At 56.8% G+C, this 18,953-nt stretch overlaps 1 protein-coding gene across 1 annotated transcript; it reads right to left on the bottom strand.

Annotated features, from left to right (window-relative positions):
• Window positions 1-1,486: 1,486 nt before the first annotated feature.
• On the bottom strand, window positions 1,487-17,341 carry LOC134138943 (L-gulonolactone oxidase-like). Its single transcript, XM_062573133.1, has 12 exons — window positions 17,240-17,341; window positions 16,611-16,712; window positions 15,824-15,949; window positions 14,238-14,332; window positions 12,992-13,082; window positions 11,565-11,750; window positions 4,376-4,483; window positions 3,829-3,905; window positions 2,775-2,924; window positions 2,265-2,429; window positions 1,948-2,038; window positions 1,487-1,615 (listed from the first exon to the last, which is right to left on the bottom strand). Exons 1-12 carry the CDS (start codon window positions 17,339-17,341, stop codon window positions 1,487-1,489), a joined length of 1,422 nt encoding a protein of 473 aa, XP_062429117.1.
• Window positions 17,342-18,953: the final 1,612 nt, after the last annotated feature.

Raw genomic sequence — 18,953 nt, 5'->3', positions numbered from 1 at the left:
TTTTTTTTTTTTTTTTTACATCCCACCTTACTCCAAGGGCTGGAAGATAGAAAAGCCACCAGCTAACAGGAACCTTGGGGACAAGCTGTCTGAAGCATCATCTCCCACGTGGCAGCTCTTGGCTGAGTGAGGATCCCCCCTAGGCTGTCTTTCACCTCATGTGCCCGTGTGCTGGCCACACATGTGCCGAGGCCACAGTGGGAACCTTCCTAGTCCCTAGAGACTCTGGTCCCCAGCTCTGCCTTGCAGCTGGTTGCTCACCATCTGCCCAAGCAGAAAAATAAACATGAAATTTGCCAGAAATCACTTTTGACATAACAGTACCGTTCAGACACCAGGTTTGTTAACTGACTTTGCATCCAAGTGCAGAAGTGGGTCTACTCGACAAGCTCACAGGAGCCCAGGACCAGCATCAGTGCAGAGTCCACAGCACCCTGACCTTGGCCATGAGGGCATCTTGGGGTAGCTACACCCTTAGGGTGATAAAACTCCCAGCAACGCAAAGCATCTCTCTAGAAAGGTTGTCGATCTGTTGGTCTGCCCTGGCCATTCATGCAGACCATCTGCCTGTGCCTGTCCTCCCTTATACCAACATGAGTAGGGATGGGGTTAAGCTGGGAGGGAGCAGCTTGGGCCAGTGTGGGGGCTGCCCTTCCGTGTAGAAAAGTCTAGTCCAGCACTGAGAACCTGTGGGTGATGTTGTGAGCTCAGCTTCTCCCCAGGTTGCGGTGAAACATGCTCCTCTAACCCCTCAATTCTCACCCATTCCCATCCTTGCAGAGGCTGCTCCTCCAGGGCACCCGCTCCAGAGTGCTGGAAACCTCCCTGTGTTTGGGAAGCAGCATCCTCAGGCTAAGCCCACTCTGCCCAGCCTCTTCCTCCCAAAATCTGCCCGTGTGCCTCTGTAAGGAGAGCCAGGCCCAGGCCTGGCCTCTGAGGACCCAAGTGGCACCTACGCAATGGGCTCAGCTCTCTGCACCCAACCAGCTGTGCTGTTACAATGGCCCCCTTCTCTAATCCCTGGGGCTGGGATCACCCTCAGACACATGCCTGAGCTGGGAACACATGTTCAGGTTGGCTTTGCTCAGAGAAAAGATCTTTATTGAGGCATCAGCTTGGACAGGAGGCACATGGGGCTGTGGAGGTTGCAGGTCTTGGGGTAGAGTGGGGGTGGGGGGTGGACAGGAACATGGCACACCTGAGCTGCTGGTCTCCTGGAGTGATTTCCAGGCCCTGCAGAGGTCCTGCTGGCATTAAACGTGGGGGCTGGGCACTGGAGCATCTGGGTTGCTGGAGCCTGGAGATCAGCACAAGCCCCTTCCCATGGAGCCAACTCTTGCAGCCATCCATGGTGACAACTGAGGACAGAGCTGGGGGTGCAGCGCCTTAGAGCCGTGGAAGACCATGAACTTTGTTGTATCCAGAGAACCAGGGCTGATGGGGCTGGTCTTTCCTCTATCCCCTGCCTCGCCCTGTCCTCACATCATCAGTAAAACACCTTTTCCAGGTAGGTGTTCAGGAACATTCCCGTGGGATCCAGCTTCTCACGGACAGCACAGAATTTGGGGAAGGCTGGATACATGATCTCAAAGTCCTTCCGGGTACACGTGTGGGCCTGCAGAAGAGAAAGCAGTCAGGGTCTGCCCATTGCTCTGCTGGCCCTGGATGCCCCCAGCATCGCAGCACGGGGGACACCTCCTTGCCCTTATCTGCACACCCAGGGTGGCTGGCAAAGAGGTGTAACCCCGCGTGCAGGGGGCTGCAAGCCATCTCCTTAAGGCATCCTCCCTGCAGTGCATAGCGAGCAGGTGGATAAGGGTGCCCTTCTTGGACTCTCTGTGGACTGCAGCCCCCCAGATGAAGAGCCTGGATGGACAGAGAAGGGGAAGTGACCCCCTTCCCAAGCCCCAGGCTCCCTCTCCCCCTGAGCAACAGGGCTGTGGGTACCTTTGCCCAGTGCGGTCTCCCACCATGCTTCTTCATGATGCCCTCATAGGTGAGCCAGTAGTTGAGTCGAGGGACGTTCTTCCCGTAGGGCCTGGAAGAGCAGTAGAGCCATTCGCAACCCCAGGAAACCTCCTGGAGAAACCTTCTCCTGGTGGAGAAGGGCTTCAGGGCAGACATCAGGGACCTGCCACTGCCTCTTTCACCAGCACTAGGGGATGGAAACCCTCTGGGGTGCAACCCCAAGGGAAGGAGGAGAGGAATAGGATGGGATGGGGTGAGGTGGGGGATGCCCCCGAGCACCCAGCACTGCAGCTCACCGGTACATGATGATGTTCATGTAGCAGCTTTCCCGCCGGAAGCAGGGGCTCAGCCAGATCTCATCTCCCTGCGCAAAGCGCACCTCCACGGGGTAGTGAGCCACTATCTTTGGGTTGTTCTCCAGGGCAGCTTTCAGCTCCAGCAGGGCCTCCTTCGTCTTCTCACTGCCCAGGAGCAGTCCCCAGCCCCAGTTAACGTTAGTGTGGCCATGGCCAGCTCCCACTGGGTTGGAGCCCTCCCCCAACCCATTCCCCAACCCAGTGCTAATTCAAGGTATGGCTTGACACAACCCAGCAGATCTCTCCCATTTCTTGGGGCTCACAGGCCCCAAGATGTGCCATGGGAGTTGGATCTGGTAGCCCAGGACAGGACACAGAAGGGTCCCTGTGCTAGGCCTGCAGGTGGGCATGGTGCTGCGAGTCGTGCTCCTTTGCGTGGCGGCATCGCCAATGCACCTGGAGCAGAGCACAGGCAGGGGATGGACATGAAGGGGCTGCAGAACCATTTACATGGGAATGGCCCAATCCTGAACGTGCTGCTTGAAGCGACACTCGTAGTTGAAGATCTTGTAGCTGATGGCAATGTTCTCCACTCGGGAGCTGAAGAGGAGCCAGAAGAAGAAGCGGTTGATCCAGCCCACCAAGCTGGGCACAAAGGTGCTGCAGGGAAGAGAGCAGGAGGTGAGGCTGGACCCTGGAGCTGCAGGACTGCCGCGGGCGGGGTGGGGGGAAGCTGCAATACCCCAGCCATAGCACGGGGATGCTGGGAAGGAGATGCCCTTCTGGGAGGCTGTAAGCAAAGCAGGGCAACCCACTACCATGGTCCTGGAGCCCAGGGCGATCTGCAGCACTACAGGGAGCTGCTATGCTCCTTGCAATCAAATCCGGGGCCTGCGGCCTTTTCCTCAGCTCCCATCTCCACATCCAGCTGCAAGTCAGGAAAAGGGTGCTGAGTTGTTATCCTCCATCCTCCCTCCAGCCTGTGCACACAGCCTTGCTGAGCTGGGGACACCAAGGGCCAGCGGGGACAAAGCAAAGCTGCCCCTGGCTGAGGGACACTATCAGCATGTTGGAGGTGAACCACTTAGCATCCAAAGCAGCCACATCCCTCTGCTCCATACTCATTAAGTCCAGACAGGCTCTCCAGTGCTACCAGGGTCCTGCTTTCCAGCCTTGGTGACCGGGCTGGAGCTCCTCTATCCAACTTGAGGCTCAGGATGTGTCTGCAACCAACTCCATCTCCCAAAGGCTCCTTTCCTACTGCAAACCCACGGTGCTCCCTCTCTGCGCACACGAGAGGGCACTGCAGACCCAGACATCACTCCTGGGCTGAAACCTGCTCCTTTCTGCAGGGAAGCTTACTGGAGGGGAACAGACGAGACCTTCATCCCCAGGGTGGGATCACCTGGTAAAAAGTCCCCCTGTGCCACTGTCCCTCCCTGCTTAGGGCAGCCAGCATTAAGGGAAGCAGCACAGGAGTTACTAGGGCATTTGGAGCTGTGCAAAGGGCCAGCAGCCCTGGGAAAAACCACCCTGTCCCTTCTTCCCCCGAGTGTGTTCCTACCTGATCCAGAGCAGAAACTCCAGCAAATAGTAGCCAATGGCGTAATCCCAAAACCAGCTGGCAGAGGAAGAGGGGGGCTGAAAAGCCAAGCAGAGGAAGGTGATGATCACTGGGGACCACCGGGACCTGCAACTTTCCTCACCTCACTTGCCAGCAGGAACCAAGGCGGGTGGCATGCACCTCGAATGGGAGCAGGGGTTTGGAGAAGGGCATCCTGGCGCCACCCAATCTCTTCCCAATGGTAAGATGGGGCCACATCCAGCCCCTGGAAGGGGCAAGCCTCATGGTGCTGGGCTGGAAAGCAGGCTTTGCAATGGGAATGCCAGGAGCTTGGAGCCAAGGGACAGGCCCAGCTGCCAACAACATCAATGCTTCTCCCCCCAGGACTGCGGAGCCGCTCCTGGTCCAGCCCTGGGATACTCCAGCCCAGCCCCAACTCCCATTTGCAGCATCAGCCACCCCCAACAGCCCTTGTCCTGCCTGGTTTCCCAAAGCGCTGGCTCTGGAAGGGCACCTGGGCTTTCTCCCTCCCATTGCAGGGGCTTGCCTTGCTGGTGGGGTCCTGGTAGATGACACTGACGTTCTCGCTGTGCGGGAACCACAGGAAGCGGAAGTATTCGGATCTCTTCAGGTGGTCATCGAGATGATCGAGCACCTGAAACACCCCAAGAAACCACAGCTGGTCAGCACATGCCCCCTTGGAGCTGGTGAGGAGGCACCTCAGGGTCTCCAGGCCAGCCGTGGAGCTGGGCATCACCAGTGCTGGAGCAGGGCCAAGGAGATCATTTGCAGTCTCAGCAATTCTGGGGCTGGAGGGGAATCAATGCAGCCTGGCTGTTCCAGGGAGGGGAAAACAGAGACCCTTGAACTCTGCTGCTGGGAAGGAGGGGAACGGGGCATGCCTGTGGTCTTCTCTGCCTCAAGCAGGCTGTGGCGGAGACCTCCGTCTTGCAGGCACTGCTAGCTCCTTCCCGCTTGTACAGCGCCTGGCACGTGGGGTGCCCGACATCACGGAGCACCCTGGAAGGATGAACCTGGAAAAGCCTGCACCCAGCAGCAGCACCCCAGCTCATGATCCTCCACACCCTCTGCACACCCCCGGAGATACGCAGAGCCCTGACCCGCTCACTACACCCAGTGAAGGTGCTGGAGGGCGACAGCCCTGGTGGAGGCTGCTGCCCCGGGCTTTGCCGAGGTGCTCCGTCACCTACACAACACCCCTACCCAGAAGCGAAAGGGGCGGGTGCTGGGGAGCGAGGCCCCGAGAGCTTTTCCCTGCTCGGCTTTGGTTTCCTTCCAATGCTGCCAAAAGCACCAGGGTCCCAAAGCCATCCTCGGCTTCTTGGGAAAAACACAAAATTGCGAAATCGTTCATAAAGACACAGAAAAGCTTTGAGAGGAGCCGTGCAGCTATGCTCCGTAACCTTGCAGAGAGGCTCAGAGAAACCCCAGCCACCTTGTTTTGGGGCGTCTGCCCGGGAAGGTCAGGGCGACCTTGGCTGAAGCCACCTGGGTCATTCAGGAGACCTGTTTTAACGAGCTATTCAGTGCCAGGCTGGGCCGTTCCAGCATCGAGCGCTTTGCCGCGACCCGCGCAGGGGCGAGACCTCCGTGCGGCCGCGCTGCCCCAACGCCGGTGGAAGCGGAGGTGACGGGAAGGCGGAGAGCAGTTACTGCAAGCGATGAGAATTAACAGCCTGGTGCCTGCAGCTCCCAAAGAGCCAGGAAACCCCCTCCAAAACGCTCCTGACAACAGCTGATTTTGGGGGCTGAAAAGTTCTTTTTTCGGGTGCTGCACCTCCGCAAGGAAACAGCTGCGGACTAAGCAAGAGAAACAGGGCAAAAGCCACGATCGCACGTTTTCACCAGTTTGGCTTAGAAACTAATGCGTCAGGTAGCTGAAGTAACCGGGGCGGGGAGAGGCCGTAGCAGGCGACAGCTCTCCGCGCGTTTCCGCAGGTGACGGGTGTTTCACGAGCGAGCTGCCAAACGCTTCGATCCTTGCGTCCTTGCAACAGGAGGATATCAGCCTGCAGGAAATCAGCCTGCAGAAAAGGAACCGGCGAGCCCGCGGGACAGCCGGAGCGGAGGCTGGGCGGCAGCAGCCTCGGTGCAGCGGAGGCAACGCCGGCGCGGGGCGAGACCCGGGGCGCTTGGCTCGGCGGCAGCGGAGCTCGCGGGGTCCGACCCGGCGCTGGCACGGCCGGGGTTGGGGCTGGCGAGCGGCTGCTCCGACCCAAAGCAAGGAAACGCCCCTGCACCCGAGAGGTCGCTCGGCTGCAGCCGTGCCTGCTGCGGGAGGCCGACGGCTTGCACGGGTTCACGGGCAGATCCGATAACCTAGCGGAAGAGAAACCCATCGGCTTATTGCATATATAGAAGCTGCCTCCAGCGCAGAAAGGCCCAGAGCTGCAAAGCGATCGGGGGAAGAAGCATCTCGTCTTAGACTCATCCCTCGACCACGCCAGGCTCTGCTGCGCTGAACGGCCCTGTGCTCTGACCCGGTCTTGTCCTCCTTAGCCCGCAGGCAGGGCTGGGGCAAGGGCAGGCTGGGCTCAGCTCTGCCACGGTGCAGGGACACGCAACACGTCCCTCGCATGGGCGGCCCCGCTGATTTGCCCCTTGTAAATTGGTTATTTGCCCAGCCGCAGTGCTCCCGTGCACGCTCCTTGCTGCTCCTCCCCAAACGCCCGCTCGTCTCCAGCGGGCCTCCTTCCCAGGCACCAGCAGCAGCCGGCACAGCTAAGGGGGTTTGTTTTTTGTTTTTTGTTTTTTTTCCCCAGTGATGGAGACGATCACGAGGCCAGGAAAGAAAGCAGACAGATCTTATATAACCGCAAATCCACGCCTGGCTCCTTGCACACATATATTATTTGCAATGTCTTAGATAACTCGGGCTTAAATATTTCAAGCAAGCTTCTCCCTTGTCATTATTCTCTTCCACCTCGCTGGGCCGCTCGACATGAAAGCCAGAGATCGGGAAGGGGGCGAGGAGTGGCAACAACCAAGAACTGATAATGGCATGAATATTTATCGCGCGCATTCCCATCTCGCTCTCCTAACAGTCCCGAGGGATGGGGCGAAACAGTCCTTACATATGCGGAGAAAGTAAACAGGCAAATTTTCTGGTCGAGGAAAGGTGCCAGAGGATGTGGTGAAGGTCCAAGCGGTCTAGTTGGACAGGTGAGGATGGGTGTGAGGTGTGAGGTTCAGTCTGTGACCTAGGGGCCATCAGCACCACGAGGACGTGGCAGGTCCCACCTCAGTGCATATCTCAACCGGGGTGCTGTCTGCCAGGGGGCACCAGGGAAGCCACAGATCAGGCTGGCTCAGAAGAACAACAGGCTGTTCCAAAGCAAAAGATCCCATGAGCTGACCTCTGCATCTGGCAACACCTAAATGCAACTCGCTGTATGCTGGAAGAGAAACGTCCTGCCAGGCTTGCCTCACTGCTGCATCTTCCTTTCCCATCTTCCAGGAAAAATAAGACCCTGAAGTACGACAGCTTTGGACTGGCCTGGTGTAGCCCTTGATATGGCTAAAGGCGTGACAGCGAGCAAGCAGAGACACACTAACAGGGTGAGACAACGCACCCAGACCTCCACCCATCTTCCTGGGCCAGTCCAGCCACCAACTGCACTGCACAACGAACCCTGGGTCGCTTCGGATCAGTACTTACAAAGGTGACATTGAAAAAGTGTATTAAATTCACATTCCTGGTGGTGTTCAAGCCACCCTAAAAGGGAATCGAATAATTCAATCCTAAAAAAAAAAGAAAAAAAAAATAAGGACAGCATTTTGCCAAGCTCTGCTAGAGCTAGTGCAATCCTGAGATAACAGATGAAGATGCCACTAAGGTTATGCACAGTGAAAGATGTAGGAACTCACAGAAAAACAAAAACGGCTAAAAAGGTGGTTGACAGCAGATCCAGGCACCAGAGAAGTCTGGCTTTCGTGGCTACTGATTTCTTCCTCCTGCTGGACTCCATACCTCGGTTTCCCTATACAGAAACCTAGCTCTGGGCTCCTGGATGTGTGCACAGCCAAATCACCACAACTCATTTTAGGGTAGAGGTTCCCAAGCTCAGAAGCAGAAGACAACCATGCTAGTCCTTGGCCATTAGCCACACCTCACCCCCTGGCACCCAGGATAGCAGCTAGCTCCACCAGGCTGCAGTGCAACGAGCTATTGCAGGCAGGAGAAGCAGCCAGTGATGACTCTAGATGTAGATGTGCACCACAAAACTGTCCCCTTTTGCCCATGTATCACACATCAGGATAACGCAGTTGCACAGGGAAAGCTGAGCTATGCCCTGCTGTGGTGGGACCACGTTTCTGCCTGCATCTGAGCAAACACTTTGCTCCACCCAGTTTTCCAGAGCTACAACAACACGTGCTCCATCCAACTTCCCAGCACCATGAGGGTAAGAAGGCTCCAAGCAAACGCACCCAACAGCTAAAGGGAGTTTATGTAACAGCAGAGACAGGGTTGTTCCCAGGAGAAAGAGGCTGTGTTCCTTAAAATTGCTCTGCAGAAATGCTCACAGGGCCTTCAAATTGTTTTCCAAGGGGTCCAGGTCACCCACTGTTGGCTGCAGAACCACAAGGAGACCTGGGTTTGTAAAGCCAAGCAGATGTATCACCCTCCGAAAGGACATTTCATGCCTCTTTCAGGGAAATCAGCCATTCTCCTCCATCATGCCAGGTGGTCACAGGATGCCCTTGCCTGGCTCACTGCATCCTCTTGCTCTCCACGGTCAGTTAGCTCAGGTCTCATGGACTACATGCAAGATGTAGGCCTTCAGAAGGGACATGGCCACAGAGAGGTGGTGGTAGCTGGGGCAACTGGGAGAGGATGGACAGCAGGACAGGTGGAGAACTGCCAGGGGACGACAGCATGTGAAGCGTTCAGAGCCATACAAGATCCTGATCTGTGAAAGACAAGCTCTGAAACCCTCCTCAGAAAGCCACATCCCTTGGAGATGTCCCAGATCAGGCCAGTCACTAAAACGCTGAGTTAGACAAGAGACACCTTTGGCAAGACAGAGACAAGCAAGACCAGCAGTGTGGCAATTACTTTAAAGGGAATTTTCCATCATGCTACACAAATGCAGCTCTGGACTGGTTCTGATGTGGGATTTAATTCAGTCTAGCCCTTGAAATATGTGATGTGTAAAACCCATACTCATCCTCAGCACAGTTCATCCCAAGCTCAGTTCAAAAAAAAAAAAAAAAAAAAAAAAAGAAAGAAAGAAAAGAAAAGAAAAAAGAAAAAGTTAAATCCAATCTTCACACTGGCAGAAGGACAGCCCATCCTGGAAAACACCCAGACCTCACTGACAAAATGGGATCGAGTCATCCTCAAGAGCACAAGATGCTCAAGAACTATTTTAGGAGGCCCATCTGTCACTGGAAGATGCTAGGTTCTCCGTCAGCTGAGCAGCAAGAGGCAACAGGATGGGAGATGATACCTCCCAGGAGAGGACACGGCCTTGCTCTGCAGGCTGCTGCTCCGCTCCTCCCGGACCTGCGCAGGCGCTGCCTGGCGCTGGGCACACGAGCCAGAACCAGCACAGTCATCTCCTCATTTTTGCTTCATCACATCAGTTCGCCAGCCCAGCCCTGGATTTCTAGCAGGGACAATTTTCTCCAGCTGTAACAGTAAAACTGCATTAGGCTTAGTCATACGTGCCTCGAGTTACCAGCTCTCAGCCGGCCTGCGGGGGCTGCCAGCGCCCGCGAGCGCTAGGTTAAGCCTCAGAGGCTGGATGGAGGTTTCAGCTAATCCATTTTGCACCGACGTTTTTCCACCGCTACAAGCCAGCGCACGGCTCTGACGCCTGCTCGCGCAGTAAGCGGCCGTAACCCGATCTGCGCCGGCGCGCAGCCCCGCAGCGGCCCGGGGACGGCCCCCGGCGCGCCGCGGCCGCGGGCGGCACGAGGAGCTCGCGCTCTGCACGCCCCAGGAGCGGGTCCCGGCCGCAGCGGCTGCACGCGGGTTTCTGCCCCGCAGGCAGCATTTCCCCGGCTGAAGCAGGACTCCACGCGGCTCCGGAGCTGGTCTCCTAGTCCAGCCTCTTCCCCAAAGACGGCACCAGCCGTGCTCGAGGGCGTCAGAGCTTCCCGGGATTGGCGTCCAGGAGCGCGAGGTGCAGCGCTGCAGCCCGGCGGCAGCCCGGTCTGCGAGCAAGGATCCCGCGCCGTGGCCCGCGGTGATCGAGCAGGAGCCAAGCCCAGACGTTTCTGCGTGGCAAAGGCCACAGCGACCTGCGCGTTGCAGGCCGACTTTGCGTGGAGCGGATGAGGTACGTCCGCACGAGCGGTCCCACCAGAAACTCCCTTCCGGCGAAAGGCAGCATGTGAAACGGCGATGGCTGCGCCCCAGGCCACCGCGCGGATCTGCTCTGCAGCCTCCTGCAGCCCAGCGCGCGGAGGGAGAGCGGGACCCAGGACGGTTCCCACGAGCGGGACCTCTGCGCCCCACAAACGTCCCACGGCTCACAGACCCATCCTTCCCTTCTGCTACGACCTGGCCCAGGTCCCCCCATTGCAAAGCCACCTCTGAAATGCTGTTTTGGCTGCGGGGAGAAACCCCTGACCACGGCCAGGGCTCAGGGCAGGGACAGCCCTGGTGCTGTTCCTCATGGAGAGGGGGACGTTCCCCAGGGACATGGCCACATTCCAGCTCAGGAAGCGCTCTCCAGAGCCCAGGATGAGCACAGAAAGTCTTTGATGGTTCACCAAGTATACCTGAAGCCTGCAGCCCTCCTTTGCAGCCATGAGCTGCTCTGGGTCTGCACAGAGCACTGAAACGGGGCTGGTCAGAGCCACTAAAATCAGCTACTCTCATCTCAGGCTGGAGAAACGCAGAAGTCGCAATCAACCCAGCCCAGCTTTGAGAGGACCATGGGAGCAGCTCAGGGGTGAGACACTTGGTGGCAATATGGAAGGAGGTGAGCTTCCTTCACCTTCACACCTCTGACCTGCCCAGGACAGACTCAGAGTTGAAAGCAACCGGGAACGCACATGACTTCTTGTGAAGACCGTGGCCTTGCAGCTCTCAAAAGTGACCAGGCAAATAAAGAAAATCACTGTCTTTTCAACATCTTTCCTCGCAGATCTCCCTCCCTGCCCTATTCCCACAGGCTGCACAGGGGTGGGGGGGTCACAGCAGAGGTGTTTCTATCTCCTCTGCTGCCCAGGAAGATGCCAAGCTCCCAGCTGCTCTTTCGCAAAGGTTAAAGCAAATGCAAGCGGCTGTCCCTGTCACAGCTCTTCCCGCGCTGCGGAGAAGCTGGGAATTCAGGGGCTCCAGCACCATCCCTTCAGCCTGCGCTCCCAAACCCCACTCCACTCCTCAATGTCTCCACATCATGATGGCACCACACGACACCTCTTGCTGCAGGTCCCGACCCGCCACCTGCCCGAAGTGGCAAGGAGGTGGCATCGACAAGCGCTTCTTCTCCCCACCTACCACCTGCACCGCTCTAATCTCAGCTGATGCTCTTCCCACCCATGGGAGACTGAAACGGCCTTTCCCAAAAAACAAAGTTCTCTGCTTTGCCGCCATGGATTATTTTCCAGCCAGAAGACACCATGAAGATGCACAAGAACTATAACCCACACACATTTGGAGGATTTGCTATCAAAGCATAACCCCTCCCCAGGCCATTTCACCCTGCAAAGAACTTTGCTTCTCCTCAAGGAGGCTTCAAAAGCATGAGCTGTGGAGGTACCTCAGTGAGGGTGGACGGGAAGGCCACCTCGTGCAGATGGAACTGGGGGACGCACTGGAAGGTGACCGTGAGCACGACGCCCAGGCAGCCCAGGTGCAGGCGGGCAGCCTGGAAGATGTCTGCGTTGACCGACTCCGAGCACTCCAGGATCTCCCCCGAAGCAGTGAGCAGTGTCAGTGCCACGACCTGTTGAGAGGAGAGCAAAGCGTCATCCCCAGGAGCACAGCCCACCAGGGAATGGTCTCCTTGGTCTCCTCTTCCCCATTTACACTGAGGAAAATGGACAGTATCAGAAAACAGGAGCACAGAAGGAGAATAAAGTAGGGCAGTGCTAATAATTCTTGCGTACTCCTCAGGAGTTGCTCTGGATTTGTGCCCTAGGCTTCCAGAAGACATCTCTCCAGCCCTCAGCAGCAGGTGGGTACCTGCCTGTGCCATCTCCAGGCTATGCATTTAGCAAGCGATATGGGGCAGCACAGGGCTGGTCAGGAGCAACAGGAAACCTCAAAATGTTCAGCATAACCCAGGGCACAGAGGGGGGAAACCTCAGAGGAATGCAACCAGCCGGAAGACCCCAGGACCCTCTGAACCTGCTGCTGGAAAGGGCCTGGTGTCCCATTTCCATGCTGCGCTGGGTCCCTGCAAACCCCAAACCACGGGGCTGGGGGCTGTGCACGGAGACGCCAACACCACGACCAGCATGACAGGGAGCTTTCAGCTGAGCTGAGCTCCACCAGCCCCTCTGTCTCCTCCCACTGTTGATTTTTCAGCATAAAAGGATCCCTCCCTCCCTCTCCCTCTGGAGGATGTTAGGAAAAATCATCAATTAAAGAAGTAAATCTCCTCCAAATGACTTCACTTCTCTATCATCATAGGTGGAATTACCAGACAGGATTTGAGTTCAGATTGAAGGATTTTCCATAACTATTTAAAAACAGACCTGAGCCCCAAAGAGATTTGGTTTCAGGGGGAGCTCAGACAGGAGAAGAAATGGTTTTCCTTTGATACAGAGGCTATTCATTGGTTCTAAGACAAGAAGCCCAGGGAGAGGAGTTTGGGGCCTGGAATGCCTTGGTTGGCTGATGAAGTTTTGCAAGAGATCAGCAGACCCAGGCTACTCTGACCCTTTGCTCCCCGTCGGGGACTTACGCCGCCATCAAGGCGGCAACATGAGGCCAAGGGCTGCGGTTCGGCAGAGGCAAAAAGCCCTGGCAATGCTGCGTGGGGGTGCACGGTCACACGTGGCTTCCAGCGTGCGTATGGGGCCAGCCAAGCTGGCCACGGTCCTCCGTCGCCCCAGGGCCAGGTGCACCAGCTTTTTGACCTCATGCTGGGACATCCGCCTTGCAGGCCAGATGTTGAGGTCCATGCACCCTGACACGCGCCCCCTCGCCCCTGCGAGAGCATCCCGGCAGTCCCGGCCTTACCTGGGTGGGGAGGATGCCATGCTTGATCCCAGTGTTGTGCGTCCCCGTGCCGATCACACCAGCCGCTGCCACCTCGGAAACGGCGCCCAAGCTGTGGGCGGATGAACAGGTCAGGTGAGGATCTCACCACCTAAGGTCTGGCCAAGGCTGACCTCAGCACCATCTCTCCAGCCACGCGGGCAAGGCAGAAGGTTGGAAGCAAAAGGAGAGCGCTGTTCCCACTCTGCGCTCCAAGCAGCCTTCCCACTTCCAGCTGTGGGTGTTCAGGGACTTCCTGAACCGGACAGGGTTTCGGTGCCTGTTGCAACCTTTTCAGTAGGTTTCACTGCCCTACCCCACGGCTCAACCCCACGCGCGACCTTAGCTGCTTGCTCGGGGCTGGGGGGGGGGGGGCTGTTCCTTCCAAACCCTCTCCCCAGCCTTGGCCAGGCCTCTGACGAGCTGATTGCTCATATGACCATGGAACACGTAGCACTGAGCAAGCCTGCAATTAAAGAACACTTTTCCCCTGGGGTCAGCAAATGAAAGAGTGCGAGAAAGGCCCTCTGCAGCTGCTGTTCCTTTCCAAATGCGTCTCCCAGCCCATTGCGAGGCAGCCGCGGCGAAGCAGGATCGGGGGGTTCAAGGTAGCGGGAGGCTGTGATCAGCTTGGGGACTCTGATCTTCCACACAGGGACCCACGACCCATCGCTGCACCTCTGGTGACAAGAGAAATCCTAAAGCGATGCTGAACTAAGACCCTCCCACGCCTCCCACTAACTCGTTCCAGCGGTTAATTACCCTTCGCCATTAAAAAACTCATTTCTAGCCTGATTTCATCTGCCATCAGCCCGCTTTTATGCCAGATTAAAGAGCTGTCTGCTGTCAGCCTCTCTCCCCTGCAATGCACCCAAGGAGGGCAGTGCTAATCTTTTTAGGGCTAGGGAGAGCAAAGCTTTTATTTGCGACAAAAAAGCACCAGCCTGGTGGCTGCAGGAAGGTCGGTACGAGGACGAAGGCTCCCTCATCCAGGCAGATGAACCAAGGCAGATGAACCAAGGCAGAACCAGCCATCTCATCCTGGTCATTTTGACCTGTGGTCTACAGAGCCCCCAGCAGAAGACCAAATCTCAAAGCAAACACCCCTATTTTGCAGTAAAAGCTCCTCAAACGTCCCTGTGTTGTCATGTCCCAGTACATAACATGGGGCAATGACGGACAACCAGGAGAATACCAGGGAAGGGCCCCCAGCAGGCATCTCACTCACTTGGCCAGGGCCAGTCCATGCTTGCTCAGCTTGACGTTCAGATCCGAGAGGAAAATCCCACCTTCCACTGTCACTTGCTGCTTCTCCTTGTCCACCTGCGAAGGAGTGGATGCAAGGCAAGAGGGAGTGGGTGCAGAGCTTGGTAGAGGAGCAGCCCATGCACAAATGCACCCGCTCAGCGGATGACATCTATCCAGAACAGGGTACCATGTGGTATCACTCCAACCTGAGTTGCCACCTCTCTCCAACTCTAACCCAACCCTAAACATCCGTGGTACCCTTGCACATCATGCAATGCAAAAGCTGCAAGTTCTCCTAACAGACCGTGAGCTGGGCGAGCAGGCACCTCCAGCAAAGCTCTACTCCTTGCCTTACTCAGCCAGCTTCGACCAGCTCCTGTTCCAAGGGTGGCTCATCAGGAGCTCCTTGTTCCGCTTCTGACAGATGGAGCTGTCAGGGAAGGAGCTGTTCTTTAATCATTTATTGCTGTTAATTACCATTAATGACCCAGCTCTCAGGATTTACTGCTGCAGTTGAGTGCTTCATCTTCAGCTACGCACGTGTTTGTGCGCTCCCATAGGTGCACCCTACCGAAATGCACGTGCATGCATATGCACAAACACATGTGTGCACACAGCCACACCCCCCCACACTGGCAGTCCTCTCGCTGTGTTTACAACCAGCCTGCTGTCCAGCCCCGGTAAGGGCCCCGTCTCTCCCTGGGCCCTGGAGGTAAACCAGGGCACGAGAATACCCCTCACTTGCAGCAGCTCTCCTTCTCCACCAGTCAGTTAGGATGTGATCCAAAGACAACCAGTCAGAGCTTCCTCCTGCATGGTGTCAAGCATAGGAAACTGGAATGGAGCAATTCTCCTCCTTCCAGTGGGGGCATTTCCCACCTTACACAGGAAGAAACCACAGACCACAAACATCCACATGAAATGCTCTGCCAGGCCTTTGCTAGCCCACTGTGCTAAGGCACGTTTGCATGTTTGCATCAAGTGAGCCATGTTGCATTTCCCAGAGCATCCTAAGAAAGGTTGTCCTGCCAGATATCTGCTCTCCACCCAGCAGATCATGCTGGCATGAGGCTGTCAGGCAGAGGTTAAGCCCTTCCACCTACACAGGCAAAGGCTAAGCTTGGTGGGATCTACAGCGATGCAAAACCAGGATCCTCAAGACAATTGTCATCTCCTCCCTGTTCATCGCAAGAGGGAACATCACCATGGTCCCTGCTCTCCACGCTCCAGCATCTGTCCTAAATAATTCTGCTATAAGGGGGAAGGAGCTGTGGGTTATGGGAACATAGACCATGTTCCTCCCCAAAGGCAGACTTTGCATTCATTGCATTCTCATAGCTGCTGCCTATGCTTCCAAAGCAATCATTTCACACAGGAAAAATCCCTATTGAACAGTCTTGCACCAGCATTTCAGTGTTTGGCTTGGGGAAAACCCTTGCTATAGGAGAGGAAAGCCTCCCAGTCCTTTCTTCCCCCACCCCAGCTATGAAGATGGTACTGCAATGCCTCCCAGCCCTCAGTGGCTGCAGACAGGATTGCTGCCATGTTGCCAGAAGAAGGTCTCACCTTCAGGATCCTGTTCATCTTCCCCATCTGGATCATGAAGTCATCAGTGCAGGCGATGTCCGAAGGGGAGTGGCCACCTCCCACCACCTTCACTCTCTTGTTCCTTTGCCTGGCCATATCCAGGATCTGCAGAGACAACGCAGCACCCTGAATGCCCTCTCAAAGCTGAGGGAGGTGCCAGACTGACTGAGACTTGGAGATCTTGGGTTTCTCTTGCACACATTTAGCTCTCTGAAGGTCAGAGTGATTAATCTTATCTAATCCCCAGGGTTCCTTCTTCAGTCAAGGGCAAGAAACTAGCATCTCAAGCAGATAACAAAACTCACCCATCTTTGACATCTGCTTTACATGGATGTTTCTCCCATTGCCTGGGGCGAAAACCATTGTTGGAGCCCAGACATCTTCTAAGACAGCCATTAGGATCAGCCCAAAAGACATGATGCCCATCCGAGACACCCTTGAGTGACCAAGGCATACTCAGAGCTGACTGAAGTGACACAAGACCATCAAAATTCCCCTGGAGGTGCCCAAATTTCCCTGAGCTAAACCCTACTCCAACCCAGGGATGGAATGTTGGTTTTCTACATCTTTCAGATGCTTCACACATCTGCTAGAGCATCTGTTGAGAGGCAGTTTGGTAGGATGGACCATTTCCTGGAGCTGAGGACTGATAGTGTAATCATCTGTGGTCTTTATGACTGAATGCAATGGAGCAGCACAGCCCTTCCTGGCCTTTCTTTCTCTTAATTTCTAATTTCCCTTCATTTCCTGAAACTACCTGCCTTACCTCCCGGATTTCCTCAACAGATGTAGGCTGGAAGTACAGCTCTGGAGAGGAGCCATACGTCTTGGCCCAGTTCTGGAACTTGACTCCTCCTTGGCCGTGAACCTAAATCAAGAATATGAGCTAAAGCAGAGGAAAGCAAGTTCTTTTTCTGGTTTTCTGCATAACCCATCCTTCACCTATCAAATCCACTGTCCCAGGGAGCCTTGGAGAGCCAGGTTTCCAAATGGATTTGATATTTATGCCCATCCTTCACCTATCAAATCCACTGTCCCAGGGAGCCTTGGAGAGCCAGGTTTCCAAATGGATTTGATATTTATGGAGACAGAGGGTTCACCTCTCCCTCTTTAAACCCTAGAGTGGAGGTGTTTCCATTTTAGGGAGACAGTCTGGGCTCTCTTTGAAGTCAGTGGAGAAAAGTGGGAGGATTCCTTGATCTGTGTGAAATATCCTCCCCCAAAGCAGCCCATTCCTTCCTTGTGTGCCAAAGTACAACCATGCCCTCTTGGTTCGCACATCCTCTTCTGCTCATGCTCTGATCTCTGCTCAGACCCAGTCTCAGCACCCATACCTAGGTTGTGGCCTGCAGGTTTGGCCTCACCATGAGGCTCTGCCTGTGACCTCCCTCCAACCTCAGCCCTTGACTCCAAGACGCTGACCCCAAGCCTGGCACGAGGGTCTGAAGCGCCCAGCTCCAACCCATCCCCAGGAGGGCCTGGGTTAGCTTGGGACATTGCTGGGGAATTTTTTTAGTAGGCTCTGGTTTGGGGAGGTGGATCTCCCGGCTGGGGGCTCCACGCAAGGAAGGATCTGCAGGGGTTTGGACACCAAACCCCAGAGCAGGGGGAGGATCCCTCTGCCCCCAGGCAGGACCGGCTCCATTGCACGCCGGGGGAGCCGCGTATTCCCGTCCGCTCTCCCGCCGTCTCCTTCCTCGCCTGTCCCCGGAGCCTCTGCTCCTTCCCGGGCTCGTTTCCCCCCCTTTCCCCTCCCCGCGCCCCGGTGCGACGAGCTCCCGCGGGCACCGCGCCGCCCGCGCAGGGACGCGGCGCGGAGCCTCCGCGGGCCCGGGGCCGCCAGGCAGCGGCTGCGGCTCCTCCCGAGCGGCGCGTTGGGAGCCCCCGGGCAGGGGGGTGGCGAGCACACCGAGACCGGGGCCCTCCGCTCCGCCGGCCGGGATGCAAAAGCGGCGAAAGCGGCGAAACCGGTTTGTCCTGCGGGGAGCGCGGGGGAGGGGGGAGGCGACGAAGGCGAGGGACAATTTAGGGAGAGAAAAGGCGGCTTGGTAAAAGAAATTCTCCGGGTTAGAAGTCGCTCCTGCTCAGAAGCCTGACCTTGCTTTAAAAATAATAAAAACAATAAAAAAAAACAAAATAAAAATAAAAATAAAAACAATAAAAACAAATTTCCAGCTCTCTGCTCAAGCTGCTGGTCTTGCTCGTCAGCAGCGATGTTATTTAAGAAGCGCCGCCGGGTGCGAGGCCCGCGGCGCTGCCCGGCGGCCCCTCCCGGCCCGCGGCCCCGTCCCCCCCGCCGGCCGCTCCTCCTCACCATCCCGCCGGGCTCGGGCCCGCAGCGCCGGTCCGGCAGCCGCTCCGCAGGCCGCGAAGGCTAATGAGTAACAGCCCTCGCCCGGGGCTGCTACCGGCCGGGGGAGGAGAGGGGCTGCGCCCTTCGCTCCAGCCTGGGGGGTGGGGGGGCGGGGGGGGAGAGAGAGAAAGAAAAGGAAAAAAAAAAAAAAAAGAAAAAAGAAAAAAAAAAAAAAGGGAATTCGGGCGCCGCTTTGGCCCCGCTTCCCGCGGGAAAGCTGCAAACTCCACAAGCTCAGCGAGGAGTCGCTGCCTTTGGCCACTTAAGCTGGTCCCCCCCCACCCCGAAACAGCGGCCCAGGCCAGGCGAGCTGGGCCCAAGGACAGGGCAGGGGACCCCGAAGCAGCGTCGGCGGTGGCACCCGGCAGCGGGTACCCCCGGGGTTTAGGTGCCGCCGGGTGCAGCGATACAACGGTGCCTGAGCATCGTGCGCCGGCGTTTTGTGGGGCACTGGGACATCTCCCCACGGCCTCGGTGCGGAACGGGAGCTGCAGGTCTTTGCTCCCTGCCCCACCGGGCGCCTGCACGGCTGGCAGAGAATCGCACCGAGCCTCGTGCGCTCCGTGCGCCTCCAAACTCCCCCCCATTTCCCCAAGGAGGAGGGGGGGGGGATCGTGCATGGGCACCGCTACAGGACCTGGAGCCCCCGAGCCAGGCTGGAAACGGCTCTCCGGTTCCCGACTCAGCTGAAGGACGGGCGAGGATTTGCAAGAGCTTTGCACAGCCGTGGCTGCGCTTTGGTGATAAGAAACCAAC

Source organism: Rhea pennata, chromosome 3, assembly GCF_028389875.1.
Source record: "Rhea pennata isolate bPtePen1 chromosome 3, bPtePen1.pri, whole genome shotgun sequence".
Taxonomy (NCBI): Eukaryota; Metazoa; Chordata; class Aves; order Rheiformes; family Rheidae; genus Rhea; species Rhea pennata.
Note: the sequence above shows the minus strand (reverse complement) of the source record. Positions and strands in the feature narration are given on the sequence as shown.

Excerpts from the sequence above, each read along its gene's own strand:
- LOC134138943 (XM_062573133.1), bottom strand. The coding sequence starts at position 17,341 with ATGTCCCAAGCTAACCCAGGCCCTCCTGGGGATGGGTTGGAGCTGGGC. Across the intron at positions 14,333-15,823 it reads AGATGAACAGGATCCTGAAG|GTGGACAAGGAGAAGCAGCA; the intron begins GTGAGACCTTCT and ends ACTCCTTCGCAG. Across the intron at positions 13,083-14,237 it reads CATGGACTGGCCCTGGCCAA|CTTGGGCGCCGTTTCCGAGG; the intron begins GTGAGTGAGATG and ends ATCCGCCCACAG.